Source organism: Melanostigma gelatinosum (genome assembly GCF_949748355.1).
Source record: "Melanostigma gelatinosum genome assembly, chromosome: 21".
Lineage (NCBI taxonomy): Eukaryota > Metazoa > Chordata > Actinopteri > Perciformes > Zoarcidae > Melanostigma > Melanostigma gelatinosum.
This window is the reverse complement of record NC_136654.1, coordinates 13,073,730-13,097,631: the sequence shown is the minus strand read 5'-3', so window position 1 is coordinate 13,097,631 and position 23,902 is coordinate 13,073,730. Positions and strand designations below refer to the sequence as shown.

General features: G+C 42.3%; 1 protein-coding gene across 1 annotated transcript in view; it reads right to left on the bottom strand.

Moving 5' to 3' along the window:
• myo15b (myosin XVB) overlaps positions 1-23,902 on the bottom strand; it is a gene marked incomplete at both ends in the record, with an annotated part of 81,182 nt that overhangs the window by 53,233 nt on the left and 4,047 nt on the right. Inside the window, 22 exons of the mRNA XM_079292657.1 lie at positions 3,063-3,156; positions 4,121-4,296; positions 4,782-4,896; positions 6,217-6,341; positions 6,428-6,473; positions 6,921-7,069; positions 7,704-7,781; positions 7,892-8,017; positions 8,152-8,283; positions 8,739-8,834; positions 8,928-9,051; positions 9,901-9,959; positions 10,045-10,158; positions 10,246-10,407; positions 10,521-10,634; positions 16,795-16,858; positions 16,964-17,067; positions 17,180-17,273; positions 20,230-20,304; positions 22,507-22,616; positions 23,095-23,158; positions 23,301-23,365. Of these exons, the coding sequence (XP_079148783.1) occupies positions 3,063-3,156; positions 4,121-4,296; positions 4,782-4,896; positions 6,217-6,341; positions 6,428-6,473; positions 6,921-7,069; positions 7,704-7,781; positions 7,892-8,017; positions 8,152-8,283; positions 8,739-8,834; positions 8,928-9,051; positions 9,901-9,959; positions 10,045-10,158; positions 10,246-10,407; positions 10,521-10,634; positions 16,795-16,858; positions 16,964-17,067; positions 17,180-17,273; positions 20,230-20,304; positions 22,507-22,616; positions 23,095-23,158; positions 23,301-23,365 (2,286 nt within the window). The remainder of the gene's footprint in view (positions 1-3,062; positions 3,157-4,120; positions 4,297-4,781; positions 4,897-6,216; positions 6,342-6,427; positions 6,474-6,920; positions 7,070-7,703; positions 7,782-7,891; positions 8,018-8,151; positions 8,284-8,738; positions 8,835-8,927; positions 9,052-9,900; positions 9,960-10,044; positions 10,159-10,245; positions 10,408-10,520; positions 10,635-16,794; positions 16,859-16,963; positions 17,068-17,179; positions 17,274-20,229; positions 20,305-22,506; positions 22,617-23,094; positions 23,159-23,300; positions 23,366-23,902) is intronic.

Below are 23,902 nucleotides of genomic sequence, written 5' to 3'. Positions count from 1 at the left end.
GTAAAGTGTTCCCTATAGGACTCTTAAGTTAAGAATGAAAATAGGAGCAAACATCAATACGTAGATGTTAAATCAGGTCAAAGCCGAGAAGTGAGCATGAATCAGTTCTACTACAAATATTGAATTACTCAAAACTTCATAATTTATATTGTATCAGAGTTAAAGGACGCTGATGTCACCTTTATTCCCAAAATCTATCTGTCAAAACTCCAAATCTTGTTTTTCAGTTACTCACACTTGCTGTTCTAAGACACAGCTCAGCTGACACAGGCAGCCTGACAGCTCCGCTGTTCATAGTCCAAACCTCATAAAACAATAACACCAGATCTAATGGCACTGTGGTGCAACTGAAGCAAAAGGACCAACACAAAGAATAAAAATGTCGCTTTAGTTTCGTAGCCAAGAGAAGAAAAAGAGATGAAACGCGGGACGCACCAGATGAAAAGAGGTGTCTCTGGACTGTTTTGAAACCCAAACAGTCTAATAATAATAATAATAATAATAATAACTTTAATTTATATAGCGCCTTTCAGGGGACCCAAGGCCGCTTTACAAGAGTAACAGTTTAGACAAAAACAGTTTAGACAAACAGTCAGAAAAACAGAACAAGTAAACTAGGGGCCGAAAGCCTTGGTGAACAGATGGGACTTGAGGGCTTGAGTCTATTACCATCCATGTGTTCCTCACTGCCCAAAAGAACTGTTTCTTTTGTAAAATGTACTAAAAGGTCGAAGACGTTTTTTTTGCATCTGATAATGATGCGGTGAAAGGAGAGCCGGCCTACCTGTTCGAGCCGTGGAGCTGGAAGTCAGACGGACAGGTTTCAGAAGGCGGAAGGAGAGATGCAGTGCTGCTTCAAATTTCACTCAGAGAGGTTGAAGTCCAAGACCAGAGTGTGGCTAAGGATGTGTGTGTGTGTGTGTGTGTGTGTGTGTGTGTGTGTGTGTGTGTGTGTGTGTGTGTGTGTGTGTGTGTGTACGTGTGTGTGTGCGTGCGTGCGTGCGCACAAGTGACATGATTAATGCACGATAAGAGAGCTGGTTAAAGGAAATAAATGAGAGCTTATAAAGGAACTTATTACCAATGCTCTAATATGTTACCAGGACGAACACACCCAGTCATCAGTCATACATTCACCTCTCTGGCTTTCATTTGTCACTTGTGTTTCTTTCTTTTTCACATTCCAGTGCCTTCAGTCTTGACCTGGACTGTACGATTTTCCTTGGAACTTTATTTTGAAATCTCCCTTAAATTAAAGACGCCCCACAGTTCAACTGATTTACAGAAATTAAAAAAACAAAAACAAGAACAACACTGCCATATCAGCGTCTTATAAAGATCTTAGCGCATCTTAACGTGATACTAATGTGCTTTTATTGTAACAACAAGGTATTTCATGTTATTATGACACACAGCCGTGTCACGTTATATCAAGAAACATTTCTTGATATAACAATCTACTTTTTTCCTTGTTTTACACGTTTTGACGTGATCACTTAGCCTACATTTTTATAATGTGATGCTCATGTTTCAATGAGTGCAGGTAAATCGAGGAATATGGCTCATCTACAGGATTCAATTTGCCAAAGTTCTAAGCTTTTTCATACTTGGGTTGAGACATGAGGCGAAGAGTTAAAACTGAAATCAACTTTTGGAGACGACCAACCCGAAGTAACTCGGCGATCCAGAGGCGACCCAGCCATGAGGGAAAAAAAGAGGTGACTCGTCGTGCTTGTTATTGATATTCGTGTGTTAACGGGCCATTAAGTGACACTCCCACAACGCCCGCTTATTGCTGCGATTGGTGTGAATACAGCATACTGGCTGAGATACACCAAATTCGTTGATGTATATGAAGAGCAAGAGAGCAGGCCGCGTGTAGCATGATGGATACAACGTATGGCCTATTTCTTGTCTCAAATGTTTTCAGAAACACATTTAATGTAATGTAAGATGAGAATGTTTGTGACCCCGCCACCATGTTGAAAATTGTCGAGCCAGAACAAAGCCTCGCACCCCGACGGTTCAGTCGTGTATTTTCGTTTGTTGATCGGATTTGGTGTATCGCCACCATCAGTCCACGGCTGTTAAAACACGACGTGTCACGCTGCTCTAGGATTGGCCTTTTATGCTCCTGAGAAAAACGTCCTCTTCAGCTGCTAAAGGCTCCGCTACGTCCACTGTTTGCCACGGAGCAGGTAGAATAAACGGTAAATGGACTTGTACTTGGATAATGCTTTTCTAGTCTTCAGACTATTTTAAGCGCTTTAACACGACATGACATTCACCCATTCACACCCTTTCATACACAGATGGCAATTTGGGGTTAAGTGTCTTGCCCAAGGACACATTGACATGGACTAGCGTTGCCGGGGATCAAACCGCCGATCCTCTGATTGTAGGACGACCCTGCACTACCACTGAGCCACAGTACTGTGGGTTTATTGCCCGATGCTGCTGCAGGAAATGGCATTGATGAATGTAAAAGACATATTATACAGAGAGTATAATGCTCCGTAGAGGTGAACTTAATGGTCACTACAAGAATACATTTGATATATTTGTTTATAGACAACATTTTGATTCGTACAGATGTTTTTTTTCAACGTTTTGTGCAAACAACTAAAATTCCATTCTCATCCATTGTATTGAGTTGGCAGATACAACTAGAGACAACAAAGAGAAGATAGTTTTTTAAACTATGATTTGGTAAAGAAAACTAATTTCATTCTGTAAAATAAAGTAAAGTTTACCAATAATTGGACATTGTTTATACAGACCATTGACGTAACAATACACGTAGCACTATAGGTAGAGAAGTCATTGGAAAGGAAATGGAAAAAGAAACTACACTTTGACCCCAAACATGGATGTCAGGGCGTTATCACGGAGCGATTCCTATTGCAACTCATGCTGGAGTGTTAGCTGCTGGTGTTGTGTAAGAGGCTTCCGGAGTAAAGATTTATAGCATAATAAAGTCAGAAAACAGAAGGTTGCCAAGACAGCCAGCCAAGGATTCTGCAGTGGGGATCCCCCCCCCCCCCCCCTCTCTCTCATATTACCTTTCTCCAATGGCGCCTCTTGATGGTGTCCCTGGTTATCATCATCACCGCCCAGAACTGGGTGAAGGACTGCCTCAGACGCTTGTAGTACTTTCTGGAAAAAGAGAGGGGGCAGCAACACACAAACACGGAGCGCTTCATGTTAGCTTATTACTCACTCTCTGACCTCATGTCAGCCGGCAGGGGAAACCCTAACTCCCTTTCCTCATGTGAGTTAAATGGGTACGGCAACACGTGGAGACTCCCCCTCTCTCCATCCAGAGGTACTGTAGTACAGTCACTCAGGTGCTGTAGTATAGTTTTGATGTAGGGTGCTTTATTTGAGTTATCATTCCTTCAGACGCTCTACAATACAATTGCAATATTTTAGTGGGACTTCTTAGTTGTTATAGACCTTTGATATTGTAACATCCACATTACAACTACAAAATGAGCCTTAGAATTACTTACTTAGGACATTATTCATTTTTTTCATTCTGTAGCTTCCCAATGGTGTTCCTTATCTATTCAAATACAAAAGTTCAAATTTTGGTGGAAGTACTTTTGTTTTAGCGTCAACATATATGCTTTTTCATAGTCAGTGTATTACCTACAGTTAACACAAACTAACTAACTGATCGAGGCAAAGGTGACGTAAAATTACTGTTTTTATCAATGGAGTGTGGCTTTGAAAAGAGCGGGAATAAAATCATTTGAACTGGAAAGGCAAAGGTGGCGCATTTACATGCTTTTTTCCATAGACTGTATATATGAAGCGGACGTAGTCATCTTGACATCACCCATTGGTTTATGGACTGCCATCATGAAGCCTCGAGTTCGCCGCCATCTTGGCTTTTTTGCAACCGATGAACGAAAGTGACCATATTTGGAAAAAGATTTTAAAATCCCTGACTGGAGATACAAGGTTTTTTTCCCAGCAGCAAAGCTTTGATTTCAGGACTTGTCAAACAGTATTTCCTATATTTTATTTTGTAGTTTTGCCATTAAAGATGAAAGATTAAGAAAACAACACTTTATTTTGATAATCCTCTCCTCTCTGATCCTCCTCCTTCCTGTACCTGGCCTGGTGTCCTCGTATGTGGCTCTGGATGACGATAGCTTTCTGTTTGAAGAACCTGAAGTTCCTCCTGCAGAGGAAGCCTCTGATGTTCCTCTGGATGGTGATGGCAGCCCAGGTCTGGGTGCTGCTCCACTTTTCATCTATCAGCTGGTACAGAAGCTCCTTGAGGAACAGCTAACGCAGATATACGCATATTAGGGGTGTAACGGTTCACAAAACTCACGGTTGGGTTGGGTTCGATACAGTGGAGCCACAGTTCGGTACGTTTCGGTACGGTAGAAAACTATAAATGCCAGAGAAATGTACTTGATTTTAAAATATATTTATTCATTACAACTAACATCATGAAGTTATTCTTTGACTTTGAACAATGATGGAACTATACCTGAGTGACCCATCTTCTGGGGTGTCTTCTTAGCAACACATAAGCATAAAAAACAAAAACTGCTCCTTAATGTTATGTAGTATTGTTACTTACATCTTGCAAAAGAGATTTTTAATCTCAACGGGACTACCTGGTTAAATAAAGGTTTTAAAAAAAAAAAAAAACGGTTCAATACGAATACGCGTATTGTTACACCCCTAACGCATATATCTAAGCATGTTCATATGTACAGTAAAAAACCTTTAATCGGTGTGACGAGTGGGCAGTTTGGCACCTTGGTGAGTCCCAGCTGGTACTGTCCCTCCTCTGCACCAACCGTGTCCAGCAGAGCCACCGACTGCTCTCTGTCGGACGCCTCGCTCAGCCGCTGACTCAGGAGCACCCCGTATCTGTGGAACACAACACGGCCAGGAGCTCCTAAATCCAGAATCAGATACTCTGGGACACACACGACACCAGCAATGAACATCACCATAGATACTGCTAGACTCTTCGTTGGTGATGTTATTATCTCTACCAGGAGATTATGTATTCGGTTGTGTATGTGTATGAATGTGTGTGTGTGTGTGTGTGTGTGTGTGTGTGTGTGTGTGTGTGTGTGTGTGTGTGTGTGTGTGTGTGTGTGTGTGTGTGTGTGTGTGTGTGTGTGTGTGTGTGTGCATGTGTGTGTTGCTTCAGTTTGGACTCTTCTTTCTGCTATGATTACTCACTGTTCCACTCTTGGTTTGCATGCCAAGGTAAATAAATTGCATGCATATATATATATATATATAATATATATACACACATATATACTGTATATCTTTATCTGAGAACTCCTCCAGCTAACAGAATGGATACAGCTAACAGAGCTATCAGCTAACAGAACCAAACACACAGTAGGACGGACACTTCTCCTAAATGTTTACCCTAATATTACCCAAAGGGGCTTATGCTAGCTGGATATACAGTACAAATTGATTATTTGTATCCATCCTAATGATGTGACTCTGAGGGAGGAATTGTCAGCTGGTTGATGAGCTGGTTAATCAGCCCATCACTAAACGACCAGACTGAAATATTTTATAAGTAGATTAAAATGCAATAATACTATATATTGTGGCCCACTGGCATTGTTTCAGGATGAGCTCAAAACTGGAGCCACAATATAAAATTCCACGTTTGCAACACAGTCTAATGACACGCAATGCAGTGTGACACTGGAAAATATATAGACGCAGCGATCCTGTTACCAGATGAATGTGGTTTTAATGTGGCTTATTTACGCTGACATCGTCGACATGGCGACGTTAACCGCTGGATAGTGTTGTGTGTTGTTGCTGCCAATTTCCAGCATTAACGTTACGCCAGAGAATTTGCCATCAGCTCCTAAATCGCAGATCCAGAATGTGTGTTGTTGTTTGTTTTCTCTGGTCCAAAATTTCTAGTATAAATGTAATTGTAAGAATATGGCTGAGTCAGAAATTATAAAAACTAAAATAATAATAAATTAGCAGTGAATTCATTTTGTGGATCACGTCAGGTATCACTTGACTGCACAGAACATCTTTCAGCTATGCAGCCATTGATGAAAAGCAGTAGGTGCGAGAAAAGCAAGCAAGAAAAGCAAAAATGAGACACTGGTATTTCTTAAATGAGGGACAGCATAATAAACATGAAAGTACTGTGATGACGGTTGCGATCAAGGATGCCATGTGTGTTTGAAGGACCTCTCAATGAAGTAGGAGTACTGCATCCGTATGGGGAAACCCTCTTTCCTGATGTGGATGGTCTCCAGCATCCCAGCATGCCTCAGCTGGGCCGACACATAGTCTACGTCAAAGATCCCAGGATGCTGACAGAGGACACAAGAGAGAGAGACAGTACACGGTCATACATGGTCAGGTGACGTTGGCATCAGTACGTAGTATCTGGTGTTACCTTGACGTAGTTTGGCTTCAGACAGCGAATAAAAGTGGTTTTGCATCTAAGAGTTGAAGGACAAAACATAGACACAGGTTATTCGTCAACCTTAGACCTACGACATGCACGTAAAGAAAGGCCGAGCAGCATCTGACAGCTGTTTTATAGAAGTGAAATGTAATATTTAAGAGCACCAACAAGAGGCAATTTCAGGCTTCTGGAAGGAGTATTAACCGGTATGTGTAATTGAAATGTACCCGTATGGTGTGAGGTCTAAAATTTATTTCGCCGATGATTCACACCAAACGAAAATATTATAGACCAGCTATCATACTCATTCTCATATTTCTTTCCATGACATTCACTAAACCCCACGTTCTCTGCAAACCACAGCTATTTGATTTTAAACACATGCGGTGCAACTGTATCCGTTCACCCAGCTGGCTTTTAACAGCGATTTTAACAGCGATGCTTTGGTAATGACAGCTCAGTGCAGTCAGTGTGTTGGTACCTCTCCAGGCGGGTGGTGAGCTCCGTCAGGGACTGAAGGAAGTGTGAGGCGGCGGTAGAGGGCTGCTGGCGGAGGCCCTTCCCTCTCCAGCCCAGCTCTCTCTGCTGAATATAAGCGTCCTGAACCTTCCGGAACAGCTCCGACACCATCTGACAAACGTGCAAAATCACAGATGAACTGTCAAAATTAAGTATGTTTTAATTAAAAGCCTACGAGTATGTTTTTGGAGCAACTGTTGTGTTTTATGTTGATATAATATAGCTGTAAACTGATCACCTCTAAAGGTATACTAATCATTCTGACTACTAGTAATGTACTCTAACGAAACATTTACACTTTTACATTTCATTGTCTTGTGCTTGGTAATTGTTTTTATTGTATTCATGTTCATTATGACTTTTTTCACATCAAAATTCCAAGATACATTTGTCAGTTTTCCCGATCTTGCGAATTTGAGACGTGAAGTCATAATAACAATATACAATAGTCACTATTACCATATAACGTCATACATTTTTTATTCTTAGGTGAATGCAATGCATTTCTGTATGAGAGAGCTCAGTACACTGGAACTTAAAGGTGTAATGTGTAGTCATATTGTCGGTTGCTGAGGGGTCGCCCCCTGCTGGCCATTAGAAAGAATGCAAGTTCAAGGCACTTCCGCATTGGCTTCACTTTTCAGACTTGGATGTGGCCCCTTCATTGATACACAAACCTGTGTAATCCGATTACATGTTGTGATTAAAATATCTTGTTAGAACCAATTCAGGCAAAGGGCGTCACCTTTAAGCGACTCCTGGCAAAAAGCTCTACCACTTCTGTCCGGAACTGGTCATGGTTCTTATTCAGGAAATTATGTACCTGGGAAAAGAGTTGAAAAAGAAAGTTTTAATACAAATGTTCCTGCAGCACTGGCTGTTGTTTGACAGATCTGCTGTATATAGCATATAGCTGTATATAGAGCCTGATACCTGATAAGTGACAGCTCCGGCATAGTGATAGACAGTGAAGACTGGCAGTGGTTTCTTGGGCTTGGCATAGTAGGGGCTGTTCCCATGGTGGTAGTGGCACTTCTGGAGGAAGGTGTGGTCAGTGGCCTGATGAAAAAATAGCGAGGAACAATACCAAAAACATAGAAGTTTACTTTTCAATATTTCGTACTCCCTCAAGATCAGATGTAGAAGGAAATGGAAACATTTTGTCTTAAAACTGTGTGTGTGTCTGTGTGTACCTGGGGGAGGCAGGTCTGATCGTCCAGTATGCGGAGGATGCCGTGTGGTCTGGAGGAGATCAGCTCCAGACAGGAGTGGAAGTTCTTGAGTGGCATCGGATACCACTGGATCTGTTCTGTACTGTACTCCTCCTGCAGGCAACACACACAGTAACATTGCAGACTGCACTTAGTTTAAGCGTGTGAACATAGGGAAGTTCTCGGTTCTACTTGCCAGATTTCCTCTTGGGTGATGAAAACACAGACAAGCACTTTTCACCTCTGCCTTGAGTCTTTGTGCAAATGAGCCTATTTACCAAAATATTACTTTTGCAAATCTTTTCAGGAAGTCAACTCGGAGAAGTCTTTCTAGCTAGCTAACTAGCTAAAAACACAACACTGAGTGTCTGGAGGAGGATGCTGTCAAAGGGACTTCTCACAACCTGGCAACCCAAACGCTGTTCTTAACAGCTTATAAGTGATCTATAGGGCGTTAGTAAATTACTCTTCAACTATTGATGAAGGCATCCATTCACAGCTGAACCCTTTTTGTAGGGTGACTTAAGGGGTCAGTTGATCTTTAGGGATCTAGTATACAGCCCACTGACCTGCTCCTGGGAGATTACTGCCTTATTGACAAAGTGCTGCAGCTGCTCATTGGCAAAGTTGATACACAGCTGCTCAAAGCTGTTCACTCCCAGGTCCTGCAGAGGAACACAGGACGTCACATCTACCACCACAAGAAGATGCTCAGTTTCATTTGAGTTCCCAGATCTCGGTCCAGGCAGATTACTAACCTCAAAGCCGTAGATGTCGACTATGCCCACAGTGCTGTCCATCTCTGTGGGGCTCAGCCAGTCATTGGTCTGCTCCAACAACCAGTCAAACAGCACTGAATACAAGGCTTTGGCAATGGCATCTCTGCAAGAGACGACAAGGATTAGGGGTGGGGGGGTGAGGACAATGCAGATGATTAACATAAAAAAAACACAACAAAATGGGGGGAATGGAGTTGGAAATAGGCGGGGTATCAACACTGTACATATTCTACTTTCACACACAATAATATTCCATTCCACGTGGGTTGGCTAAATGATTAAAAATATGATTAATACATAATACTGTTGCAATTAAACTTTCATGAGCCAAATTATCTTTTGCACTGAAATAATTAAAGCTACAATAAGAAACTTTCATTTGGTGTTGATTTTTGTGGTCCCTGTGGACAAAAGCGAGCACCAGTGTCCCTTTAGAAAACCTCTCATGTTACTGCAGCAGGGTCTGACAGTCTGCCCCTCTCAGTCTTGATTCTGGTTCTCCCGTGCCTCACTTCCCTCCAGTGCAGTCTAGCAATGCAGCCTGGGTCTCTGGCTGTTGATGTTGGCTGCCAGCAGGGACCCTACAAAAAAAGTATTGTCTCTACTTGTTTCTTTATCAATAAGCTGTGCAGTTTGGATATAATGAATGTCTTTCTTAATATTCAACATGCTCCCTGGGAAAGCTTGAGCCAAGGTGACGGACAGGAGATTCCTGACAATTGTTGAAATGTGGATTCTGTCCTGGAAAGTGGACCAGCTCTTCGCTCTTGCGAGGACACTGGGAGTTTTGTATTTGCTTTGCACTCGGCAGAACCGGAGGTTGCCGCCTGACCCCGACCAGGCCCCGGATAAGTGGCAGAAAATGGATGGACGGATCAATAGATGGAAGGGATTCTTTTAGTTTTGGTTTGAGAGACTTGTCTGTGCTTACACTCAGCCCGCATGTTCCTACCTGTATTCTATGGCACTTTCCACAGACAGAGGGCAGTATATCCTGTCGTAGGTTGTCTCCTATGGACGAGAACGCTAATCAGTGTGCACACATGTGAACAACAACTCAGCAAGAGCCACGGGCGGTGTGTGAACGGTTACTAACCGTGACTCTGTGAGTGATGACGGTCTGCAGAGCCTCGGAGGAAATCTGCAGCAAGGAGCCGACCCTCCTGGCCTCGGCCTCGCTGAAGATACGTGCCACCTCAAATGACTCGCTCTGAAGCAAAAAGCAGCGACTAATGTGTGATACCGATGTCTGATCTGGGTACCGCTCACTCACTCTCCTGCACACACACACACACACCTCGTATGAGCTGAAGCAGATGTTGCCGAGCTGCAGGATGGAGGAGAGGATGGCCCAGACCGTGGAGATCTGGTCAGCATGCAGACCGATGGTCTCAAAGCACTGAACCAATAGCTGGAAGTCCTGCTTGTCCTGCTTAAACTTCAGGTCACAGGCACCACCCTAGAGGTCGACAGAGAAAACGTCAAACATGTAACATGTATAGTGAGTGAAGAGGAAGAAAGAAAAAAAACTGAGTTGGAGAAAAGTTGGGTGTTCATTGATGTGTGATGTACTTGATTTAGGTAGTAATAGGTCTCAGCTCCTTGCAGGTAGAGCTCCTCTTTGTCCCAGTCATTCATACCTGCCAGCAGCTCATAGAACACATGGTAGTTCCTCTCCTCATTGGCCTACAAGGGACATGAGGAAAGAACCAGCAAGTGACACACAAGTGAATCACTCACAGCACGACCAACAGTGTAATGAAATGCACTACAATGGACAAATCAGGTGGCTGTATCAACCACTTGGTTACACTCCACGCCAGTGGCAAAACATGATGTGGAAATTAATATCAAATCAACAACATGTTATCATGCTCATAATGACGAGACATTTTTTTTCATGCACTGATCAATTTTACGATTTTTTCTCCATAACATGTCTCCTTTCAGACCAGTGGAAAGAAAACCCATTCAAGTGTTTAGCTTATACTTTACACTTTGTCTATTTGCATCTGTAGATTTCTCCTAAATTCACTTGAGGTTCACATTAGATAATGCCTCATTTGCATATTTAAACGTATCATTTCAGAGAACTTGTAATACAAATAAATAATAGATATGACATTAAAAACTTCCCTAGTAATCAACTGGGTAGGTTTTTATGGTGATATCTATTAGTTAATGTATTTACCCTATTCACCTGTAGTTTCTTCAAAATGTATGGAATTTACAAAACTCATATTTAAAGGCGGTTTTCTCTAAATTTGTTTTTTTCTCAGACTCTGAGCCAGAAATCTCCTTATTTTTACAGAAGGGTTTGTTATACATCGTTCAGAGCCTGATTTATACAACATTTTATTTCTAAAATGGTGGCAAATATGGATTTTAATGGCTGTTGAAATTATTTTCAGATTTATGGAGTGAAAAAAATAGATATCCAAAACTCCCTCTGTAAAAACTTTGACTCTGTTATGTCAACAAAATAAAACAAGAATCTTGAACACGATTTCATTCAATGTTCATTCCTGTTCTGGAAATGTATGCAAATTAGTTTATATTTAATAAATAGAATGCCTTGTTTGTTTTTTAAACACCACATTTGATATTTTGCATCTAATGTATACTATGGGCACCATCTGAGTAAAATGCATTAGCATGTCTCAGGAATGTCTTTCGTTGACGGTGATGCTAATGATGGTGCTAGAGACGAAGTCAGTGGATCATTAAAGTTATTACAATTCATCATGTGGGGATCATGGATGTCTGAACCACATTTTATGGCAATCCATCCTTTGTCAAGACATTTCATTAAGAACCCCCCATAAAATTGCGAGCTAACTTAGCCTCTTGAATCCGAGCACCCTACGGGTTTAACATGTAGCAACATATTCATCCTGCATACCCACAGAAGGGCAAGAAGCTCATGATCACCATTTTTACCTGAGCGAAAAACAATTCCAACACCAATGAGTACACAGCAAACACACGATAACTGTGTATGTGGGCATTGTGGTGCTAGAGATTTCATGCTACCCGCACAAAAGATATTTCATTAAGAAAGCTGAAGCTTAACGCATTCCAACAATAATGCTGTAAGTCTTATTGCTCTACGACCAAAACTTACTGAACCAACAGCTGAAGAAGAAAAAATAAAGTTCACTTTAACCACAAATGATCTCTTTCCTTTGCCGTTTTAAAAGTGATTTAAAGTTGTGTTTGAGGGCATATCAACACTGCTAATGGCAACTCAATGTCTCTAAATGACCTTTGAGTCGAATCCAGACGTTTATATTAATTGTGCTCCAGTTTCAGTTACTCTGACCCAGTAACATATATATGGATGCTCAAGTGGGCATGTCATTTTCAAGCAGGGGCCTGAGCCAGAAGCATAGGGTAGAGGCTAGAGCAGGGGTGGGCAATTATTTTTCCCAAGGGGCCGCATGAGAAACAGGGACTGTTGTGGAGGGCCGGACCAATAGACTGAACTCAATCCTGCGCTATATTATTCTTGTAACTGGTATATTTGCTTAAGTACTGTCGAGAAGAGTTGAGCTCACAGAGAAAGCCGCCTTGGATACATGCATACACGTTCAGGGGAAGGTCAGGATATAAAAAGCACAAAGCATATACTCAGAAATCAATAGTTAAAGTGTAATCGAAAGATAAAGTGTATGATCGTTACATAACGAATGTTTAATACATAGTGATTTAACAAATGTAAACCTGATAATAATAATAATAATGTGTATCTGAGTATAGTGCAGTCTGTGTGTCGAAAGTACGGAGAAAGAGGAAGTGAGCTGAGTGCAGGCCTTAAGAAAATAACTGCTGCAGAGAGAAGAAGAGAAAAATCGAATAAGTGTTTTAAAAGCAAGCGCGTGCTGAATAAAGCGATTAACAACTGTAACTGATTATAACAACTGTAACTGTGATTATGATAACTAATCTGTGTTAGAAATGTGTGAGTGTAGGAAAAGGGGAAGTGCAACAGATGTTGAACACCCAGACACGCGCAGAGCTTGATTAAGTAAGCGCCCAGACAGGGAAGTTGGGGTGATTTCGTCATGCACACACACACACAAAATGTAGGTACTTTTCGAAGCACAGGCACCAAATCAATGATGTCATGTTAATCATGGGCTGAGGGAGGCCGTGTTGTGGAAGAGGGGGGAGAGACGCGAGAGGCAGCCCAAAAGTGTTATAAAAGAAGTAACTTGCAAACAGCAAGACGGGATTTCTGCACGGGCCGTCCAGACGCTCTGAGAAGAAGATACGGACGATCGCAACTGAAGTATTTGAGGACTTCGTCTCTGTTCACGGAAAGAAGACCGCTGTTCGTGGACAAAGATTGAAAGACGGAGATTTCCCTCTCCCCACTGCTCGACTTTAACAACTGAACAACGGAGGAACACAGCAGCCCTAGAAAGACTTCGTACTGAGCCTTGAGGACTGTTGGCCAAACTCCGCTGCGAGAGCAGGAGGAATCCGAGGGTCTGGCCGGACCTTCGCTCCTAACAACTCCAAAATAACCTTTTCATCGCACCTAATCCAGCTCCAACCGAGCCGTCTCGGCATCTAAAACCAATGAGTATAATCTAAGAAGAAAATTAAAGTAACGAATCAAGTGTAGTAACATTTTTATGTGAGCTGTAGCTTAACCCTTGCTAACTAACTAAAGATAACCTGCAATAAATATCTAATCTGCATTTAAAGTAAATTTCTCAAGTGCATTTATTTGCTCAAGTAGTAAAGGTTCCTCGTGGCAGTAAAAAGTTAAATCCATTGTATGTCTAACAACTGAGTTCTGTAAGGTTATCCTAGAGACCGAATCCACTTAACAATCCCTTACGGTTTTAGAAGTAATCCTAGCCGTTAAAACCTAACCTGGCATTTACCAAGAGCACGGATCCAGAAGAGGGAAGCTGCCATAACCGACGCGACTGGTAGGAGCGCCTGGGGTCAGGGTGGCCCCTCGACCGAGTGCACTCAGACCGGAGGAAGCAGGGTAGACGTCGGGAGTAACAGCAGTTAGAAGAGCCAGGCGAGTTCCCTCGCAAGAACACCAGCTCGACAATCTTTTAATAGAGAGCTGAGTCAGTAAGTAGCCCCGTATCGGGCCAGAAGTACCCCAGGATCTAACACCACGTACAAAGATGAGTAACTGGGCTGTGTCGCGGACATCGCAGCTCTCGTCCAGAGCCAAGGAGAAAAGTTCGAAATTGTCTGCTTTTCTTTGCAGCTGAAGCTCCAGATTCCCCTCGATGTCCTCGATCCTCCTCGTTACAGTGTGCCTGGATTCTCCAATGCCTCTTTTTTCTCGGGTCCTAGTAGTGCAACAGAGTCCACCAAACACTCTTTGATAAACTCCCCATCAGAGAATGGCTTACTGTTTTTTGCGATGTTGTGGGATATCACAAAGCTGGTCTTGGCGGCTGCATCCCTGGATGTGTGAAGCTCGGTAAAAAAATCCTTGTTGCTTTTTGCAGTTTCACTAGCAAAGCCTCAGACCTCTGTACCCGCTCTGCATCCGTCAAGTTTTCTCCGCGTGTTTCTTCTTGTAATGGCGATTCAAATTGTAGTCCTTCAACGATGCGACTTGTTCTCCACAAACTAAGCATACGGCTTTACCTTTGACTTCAGTCAATAAATATATTTAAAGTCCATGTTTTGTTAAAAACTCTACACTCTGTGTCAATCTTTCTTTTTTTAACACAGGCTGACATTTTTAAGGGATAATGGCTAACTCACATCTCCCGTAAGCTAGCTGCTAGAGGAAAAATCGAAGGTGCACCAATGCCATTAAGATTTATCCTCTGGGAACCATGAATGACTGAGCCGAAGTATATCTCAATCCATGCAGTAGATGCTGAGATATTTTATCAGATAATTTGAAACTTTGACCTGTTGGTGGTGCTAGGTGGAAAGTACGGGTATCACCAGGTTAACTTGTATTCATTTTCTGGGGACCTTGAATTTCTGTACCAAATGTCATGGTAATCGCTCAAACAGTTGTTGAGTTGCCTCATTCAAAACCCAAAAAGCCAGAGATATTTCACTAGATAATTTAAAACTTTGACCTGCTGGTAGCGCCAGAGGAACGGTCAATGGATCACTAAAGTAATTGTAATTTCAACTCTCGGGATCATGATTATCTGTACAAAATTTTCAAGGCAATCCCTTTGACATTCACCAATATTTAATTCTGAAATGGTGGACAGGCAACCAACATTCTTATCCCAAGAGCCCTGCCACTAGCAAGGCTAAAAACCGAAGATTGAAAAGCTATTTGATCATTTGTATTCTGTAGATCACATGTGTCAAACTCAAGGCCCGCGGGCCGAATCCGGCCCGCCACGTCATTTTATGTGGCCCGCGAATCCGCCAGCAAAAAAAAAATTTAAATAAAGAAAAGATGTCTTTCTTTTTTTTTTTTGGAAAAATAATTAAAAGTTAGACTTGATAATAAAAGTATCCCCATGGTCGAAATTATGAGATAGAAAGTTGAAATTATGAGATAGCATGTTGTCTGTGTATCGACATTAAATCACAACAGGTGGACAGGAGAGGATACAGCCCAAAAAGAGGTTTTCCAACGATTGAAAAAGATCGACAAATAATCCCAAAATGTCCACGAAGAGAAAAATTGATGCAGAGGGAAGAAAATGTAATGAAAGATGTGAAAGCAAATACATGTTTGTTCTTCAAGGAGAAAAACGGGTCTGTCTTCTGTGTTATGAGGCGTGTCGGTGATGAAGGATACAATTCACGTCGGCATTTTGACACCAAACACGGAGCTAAATTTAGCCTCCAAGAAAAACATCAAACTGTCCAAGAATTAAAAGGCAGACTGCAATCACAGCAGAATATATTTACACAGCTACAGCCCAGTGCATGCTGAAGGTATGTGAGCAGAGCTCCGACCAGATACAGACTTTTACAAATGTCAGTTTGTGAAGAAACACCATCGCAGACCGAGTTCATGAACTAGCAGCAATCTAACAACACAGCAGCTAAGAGACGAGCAGGTACTCGTGTTTCTAATGAACTATTGATGAAAGCACAGACAACACGGATACATCATCTATCCATGTTCATCAGACCTGACTCTCAGTGAGGAGCTCTTGGATGTAGCTGCCATGCAGGACGACGACAGGGAGGAACATTAGTGATGCAGAGAGGTGACACAAACAGCTTTGAACAAAGTTAATGTCATAACTTGTGTTTGATATTTGTCTTTGTTATTTTCTTTAATAGTTTGATCTTTGATAGAGTCATGTGGGTTTCTTAACCCTCAATTAAAATGATTTATGTTATAATAACAGAAATATGTTTAAATATCATTTTTCATTTATATAACTGCATGTACAATGTTTACACTTGAATAAACAATAATCAAATACAGAGAGTTATTTAACAATATGTTTGGGAGAAGTTAGTTATACAGTCTTACAGTTACAACCGGCCCTTTGAGGGCGACCGTGATGCTGATGTGGCCCAGAGTGGAAATGAGTTTGACACCCCTGCTGTAGATGAAGGTATCTTCTATCAAGGTGCGAAAGCTGAGCCTCCAAACCGTTTATTTTCCAAAGCACTCAAAAGGAACTTGAGACTTTTTCCGACAAGCCAACACAAGCCAGCCAAATGTGATATATTAGACAAATAGCTGATCACACAATCATTTACACAGTGACAGCAGCCCTATTCACACTGTGGGTGCCAAAGCCAACGTGATGTGTTGTCTTTTTCAAAAATGTGTCTAAAAATCAGTTTGAACCTGATGAAATGTGCTTCTCCAGTAAACTTAAGGTCTGTTTGAGCACACAGCACACTCACTCAATGTCCTCACCTGAAAGACAACCCTGGACTTCTCAAGGAGATATTTGGACAACGAGGTCCCTACAACAACCCCGCTGTTCACCAAGATGAGAGAGAGTTGACAAGTAAAACTACTGCAACCAATCTCGTCAGGAACATATGGTGCAACATCAAAAGATATGAACATCGGGTGGACTCACTGGAGGATGTGGATGTGGAGGAACTTGCCAAAGCGGCTGGAGTTATTGTTGAGGATGGTCTTGGCATTCCCGAAACTCTCCAGGATGGGAAAGACCTCCATGGGCTGAAAGAGAAAGGAAGTGAGGCAATAAGACATTAAGGAGTGGAGGGCTGAAGGGTACACCCGCCAACCCTTTGCAGTGTCGCCTGCTGATCAAACCTTTATTTAAAATTACCTGTCGTAGGTTGCCGTTTCTGCCCTGATACATAGAGCTGAGGTAGTGGACTATTAGCTTGGTAGCCTCAGTCTTCCCTGATCCACTCTGGCCACTACATGAGAAATAAAAATGACCTGAAATATGACACAGCTTAGAATTGAGATGGCATGAAACAAAGGCCCCTTTCTCCATGTGAACCAGGGACGCTGCGGCTCATGGTTGGGCCTTAACCACTTGGCCACAGGGCCAACCGATGACATGAGCCAAGCGTGGCCAGCTACATTGTCGAGCGAATTGAGGTTGAAGTGTTGCTCAAGTGATTGTTGATGTAGTTATGTTGTGGTCCGGCTCTAGAAGCATAGCAAATGTCACGAAAACTCAGGCAAGGAGCTAACCAAACAAATACTTTTAATAACAAAAGACCAGGACATTTCAAATTGCAACACAAATGAGCATTCTCGTAGAATGCCAGAAAGTGCACTGCACTCCTTGCAGCACACCAGGGCCCCGTTCCTCGTACGTGGTTCAGCTAAGTCGATCAAATGTCCTATTAGCTAGCCTAAATTAACGAGATGATTGATGTCAGGCTATCTCGGTTTCGCCAAGGCTGATCCGCTCTCAAACAGTCTCGTTAATTCGAACCAGACGATCAGGATCAGGATAATTGCGCATGCCCGTCCTACTTCAAAAGGGGGAAGCGTCGATCACCGAAACCATAATTTTCTAACAGTACAATGGCAAATAAAATCAAAGAAAGAGCCTCTTTTTACTCCGATGATGAGGAGATGATCATGAATGCATATAAGCAGTGGCGGGCCGTGCATTTTATACCTGGGCCTTCACTGCTGTCCTTGCAGCTGAAATACCACCTTATAACCACATTGTGGCACCACAGCTATTATTCATTTTTAATGCTCTAACTATGTACGCCTTCATATTAAACCGTTCGGTACGAGTCGCTTGAATAATGCTCGAGCATTTAGAAAATACAAAAGCCTACATTCGGGAAAATATTACATCCTCAGCTGGTCTGGCTGTGGGATCCACCATCATTCCTTAATGACAAGCCACGACACAAAGAGATTATCAGGATTTTACTTTCACAACTTGAACATACTGCTCTGCAATGTCTTTCCTCGGCTCAGCACCCTCTATCATGGTGCAGCTCAACTCAGTCAGAATGCATTTTGATTGGCTGAGCTGAATCACGTGATGTGATTCACTACCCATCAGCCTCTGCTGGCTGTTAAGTTTCGTTTCACGATAGTCACGTGCTCGCCCACTGACCAATCACAGCACACTCTGCACCTAGCGGGAAAGCTACAGATGAACACTGAGCGGCATGTAATGCTGACGTCATTGTAGGCCGGCTAGCTGGCGCTGACACGTCAAAGAATACGCCCAACATGTCAAACTAAAGATCTGATTGGTTGAACACTATGACAATCAACAATATCGTCCCCATTCACTTAAACTGCACATGGATGCAGGTGAGAGTCTGCAGGCCTCGGGCTCTGTTCTACCTAGAGACACAGAGGTGAGATCTGATTGGATAAAAGCTCTACTTAAAACAAGCTGCACTGGAAGCAGAGCAACTGAGGAAGACAGTAGCTGTGCAATGAGAAAATAAGATAATGGGAAAAATATTTTTATAAATTACAATACATGTGTATTTAACAAAAATTATTAAATTATGAAATAGATATAGCTTTGTGATTCTGTTTAGGCCAGCAGAGAAGGCCTTGCAGGCCCTGACAGCCCTCATGCAGACTCACAAGTGCATCCATGTGCAGTTTAAGTGAATGGGGACGATATTGTTGATTGTAATATTCTTCAACCAATCAGATCTTTAGTTTGACATGTTGAGCGTATTCTTTAACGTGTCAGAACCTGCTAGCTGGCCTACAAGTACGTGATTGGTCAGTGGGCTAGCCCGACGTGTTGGGCGGTGACAATCCCAATATCTGCTGCCTCTGTGGAGTGGACATTTCTAGCCCTCAAACACATTAAAACCTACTCAAGAAATACAACTAGGGAGGCTTGACTATCTTCACTGGCGTCCATGAATCGAGAAGGACTTCTTACTGGAACTAAAACACACGGATTTACTGAACAACCGTGAGATTAAACTCTTTGTTAACAAAGAAAGAAGGATGCACTTTGTCTTTAAATAGTGAACAGCAGCTCTGGTAATTAAATGCGTTTGTTTTTACATGTGCAGTAGCTTTAATATGCTTGTTTATAAATTATTATTTGTAAAACTTGTTTTTATGAAGATTTTTGTTTGGTTTTATATGTGATAGGAACCATTGTTACGTCCAGTGTTGCACTGGGGACATATTTAGCAGGTGCCAGTGCTGGCAACTTGGCGACTTTCTCACTAAATCTGGCGACTTTCCAAACCCTCATGGAGACTTTTTTAGTCTACCGTATATGACAGGAGCTGCCATTTTTTCCGGGGGAGTGGCAAGCTTATCCAGCTACCTTCATTTAGCCTGCACTGGACCAGGTTCAAGCTTATCGATGTGTTGCCATGGTGATTTTGCCAAACTTGCTTCGTGGAACCGAAAAGCCTGATCTACGTCATCTTATCCTGAAAATGATCCGGCTAACTCAGTTAGCCATGTACGAGGAACGGGGCCCGTGTGTGTCAGAGGGGAAGAAGCCAGCCCTTCCTCCGGATGGGGCGGGTCTTATAAGGAGAAGGCAGTGGGCAGCTGCCTCCAATCTCCTTGATGCGACTCTCCACCGATCCAGGGACACTGAAAGACATACAATCCCCAGCAGAGGCCCTGAGCCATCACAGTTGATAATTGCACAGGGAACCTGCTCAAGACTTTTTTCTTTGTTAGATGGAACCGGGTATAAAAAACCCACAAGATTGGTTGATGCACGGTGGTGTAGTGGCTAGCACTATCGCCTCAGAGTTGCTTTGGATTGGATAAGCAGCCTTATAATTTAAAATATGTATCCTATTGGATTATAGATGATGGAAAAGAGCAGGACATTTGTTTAAAATCTGAGGCCGGAAAGATTAAACATGAAGATATTGGGGTTCTTGTCAGTACCTTATGATGATGCACTGCTCCTGTGTGGATGCTTGAGACTGACTGAAAGCGGCGTCGGCTATGGCGTACACATGGCTGAAGCAGAGAACAACAGAAAGTCAAACATTAGTAATAGAAAAACGTAAGGTGGACAGATGCTCTGAAGGAACTGAAACCTTTGGTGAGATGCAGTTGTTATTGAAAGTATAATAAGACAAAGCTGAATAATACAGAAGCCAAGAACAGCCTGTGCTTGGCAATTATCTTTTTTAACATTGTTATTTCGAGATCATAAGTTCATTATTTCGTTATCTCTAGAAAACAATATTTTATTGTTACCTCTTATTTCTTATGTTCTATTCTATTCTATGGTGCTGATTATCCTCCACATCCTACGATGACTACTTACCGCTATCTCCAGAATTTCTTTTTTTCTCACGGATGAACATAAATTAACACTTTAACGTAAGAAGATGAGCTATGTTATCCGTGATAAGGAAATAATGAACTCGGGATCTCGGGATAACTGCATCAAATAAACAAAATGCAAACAGGGCAGGGTTCATACACATTTTGACCAATGGATTTCCATGACTTTTCCATGACTTTAAACCAAATTTCCATGACCAAACATTTTGTGAAATCTCTGTGTATACATGAATAAGTGAGAAAATGTAGTATTTAAACTAACAATGAGAATTCCAAAGCATACAGTCTACCTTAAATGGCACAAACGAATGAGAGACAGTAGTTTGATTAAAATAATAAACATTTATAAATATACTCTGGTTGACAGGCATTCATAACACTGACACATCAATAAGAGCTTTAGTAGGTAGCATCCAGCTAGTGCACATATTGCTTTCCCTTTTGTAGTGCAAAGTTTTCATTGAACCCTGCTACTGTACGGCTTCATATTAACGTCCACAGTTACTGCAAAGCTGTTGGAATTGTGGCCTATCTTCTATTTGCAATTAATATGCATTCAATCCAGTTAAATTATTTAAATGAAAATGATAATCTACTCTGGCTAAGGTAGTTTATCAAGAGTAAAATAATAGCTGTGATCTATACACACCTCTGCATTAGCAACCGTTACCAGCAGAAAGTTATTCTGACCACGAAATCATCCTCATTCTACTTTGAGTTAAAACAAACAACCTGCAACCAGATGCGCCGGTGTTCCGGTTTAACGTTAACGAGTGACCGCGTGAACTGAACCGGAACACGGGGGGGCTGCATGTTTCATCACGTTACGTTTTTTCCTTCTAAATCGCGATTATGACGAACGTTAACAGTCGACAAAGTTAACTTAACCCAGCAAGTATGAACGGTAATGGACATAACGTAACTTAAACTTTAACGGAGGGAAATGAAGACGCTGTACACATCTGAACGCTGATTGGCCAAGACGCGACAAGTCAAAGATGTTCGATTGCGAAGATCACCACATCACATTTTCTCCTCGTCTCACTCCAATCTGAGAAATGCTGGCAACTCAGCGCAAATGAACGACATGAAAATATGAACATAACAAATTTCCATGACTTTTCCAAAACTTTTGGGATTTTATTTTTTTCCATGACTTTTCCAGGCCTGGAAATAACCATTTTAAAATTCCATGACTTTTCCAGGTTTTCCATGACCGTACGAACCCTGCAGGGCCGCTGTGTGTGATGCTGCAAACGCGTCGCGAGTTATTCGCGCGTCTAGATTACATACAAAGTCTATGCACAGACGCGATGAGACTGTCGCGTCGCGAATCTACGATGGCGCGTCGCGATGGACGCGAATTTGCGGCGCGATGGACGCGAATCCGCGTCAAACGCCAAATCGCCCCGACGCGCGAGTTGAAATATTTCAACTTCTGCGAAATATTCGCGTTACGCCCCGGCCTATCAGCGTTGAGTTGCTCCCCGTTACCAGTGACGTCCTGCCGTTGTTGAATCAGGAAATAAATCCTGTAGCCGTCTGTGTTCACCCAGAGCTCTACGATACCTCATATCAACAGAGACCGGACCAAACTATGTGTATAAATGTGTGTGTGTGTACAGCTGTAGTAAACAGCGACGTGTGGCTTGCTAGACACAGTGAATACAGCTCGATAAAATCCATGGAGCTCCTCTGGACAATATTATGAACCAGACATGACGCCCCCTCTCCGGCGTCCAGCGCGATTCACACATGAACACAGATGGTCCCCGGCGTTTTGACCGGCTTCGCGATGGACGCGAATATGCGGCGCGATGAATTTGCGACGCGTTTGGTGTGAACGCAGCATCAGAATAGTTTGCTCACGGTGGGTTTCTATGCTGCTCTGTGCCCTGGTATTTCTGCCTCAGCTCCTCCGTGTAGATGTTAAGGGGTTTGAAGGGGTTAATGGACAGCAGCATGTTTCCAATGTAAGTCTGGGGAAAAAAGAAAATGACAGTCATTCGGTTAATGAAAAATGATTGGGGGGGAAATAGGTCTGAAAATCTCATTTAGCAAAGACAACAGATATATTGCCACATATCTGCCACATTGATAGCAGTTGAGTTGTGGTAGTGCATTATTATTTATTATTTATTTGATTGTTTTTACCTATCAAGATGTTCACCACCATTTGGCATTAAAGTATTCAAAGTCTAACTTTGACTTAAAAACCTCCAGGTTGCCCGTACTAGTTTTTCTGGATCTTTCAACCAAATTTCACGGTCTTCTTCGGTGGATGGAGTTTGCGCAATTTATACATTTTTTGCTCACTGAAGTTGTTTCCAAAACTTCTTTCAACAGAAATTTCCAGTTGCAGCATGGGGAATATGTCACCCAAATGAAATGAATGAACATCTTACCTGCTTTAAAAAAGGCGTCAGATCATGGTGTGAGATCAGTAATGAAGCTTACATAAATACAGTCACGGTGGAACCTCTTCTTCAGATTCAGCAGCACAGAGCTCTCGCACACCTCTCTGAGAACAGTAGACAAACAGGTTGAAAAAGTGTGTATATACTGTAAGTACTTTGTGTGTGAGTGAGTGAGTGAGTGAGTGAGTGAGTGAGTGAGTGAGTGAGTGAGTGAGAGAGAGAGAGAGAGAGAGAGAGAGAACTCACTCCAGCTGGGAGAGATCCTCCACCTCATCCACCTCTATGGTTCTTTTGCAGCCAGGCATCACCACCTGAAATAAGGCAGAGACATGAGCAGCTATGAGGACATAAGTTGACATAAAATCCCCACCAGTCTACATTTGAAGCATCCCTTCAGTCAGGTCCATCAACTTCAGACATCTCTGCCCTTACCTTCTCTCCATAGCCATCTACTAGTCTGGCTAACATTGAATTAAAAGATTTTTTAAATAAGCAAATGAGTCTTCGCCAGAGCCCTTTATGGTTTAAGATGTGTTTTGTTTCTGCACTTCCCCGCTACTAATGGTCCACTCCACCCATAACCTTTCCACAGCGGGTAACCAATCCACTTGCAGCGGTGGAGCGGTGCGATAGCTGATATACCGCAATCTCATAGCGGGTGTGTTGTATGCTCTATTGTATCTGCACAGAGCAGGAAATAAATAAAACAGCAGTAAGTCTTTTATGCCCTATTGTCTTGTGTGCACACCGACTATAAGTAATGAAGTAGATCTGATATGCTGACACTCCAACCCTTACACGTTCTTAGACATTAGACAGCAATAGTGTAACTTTTCTGAATTGGAGGT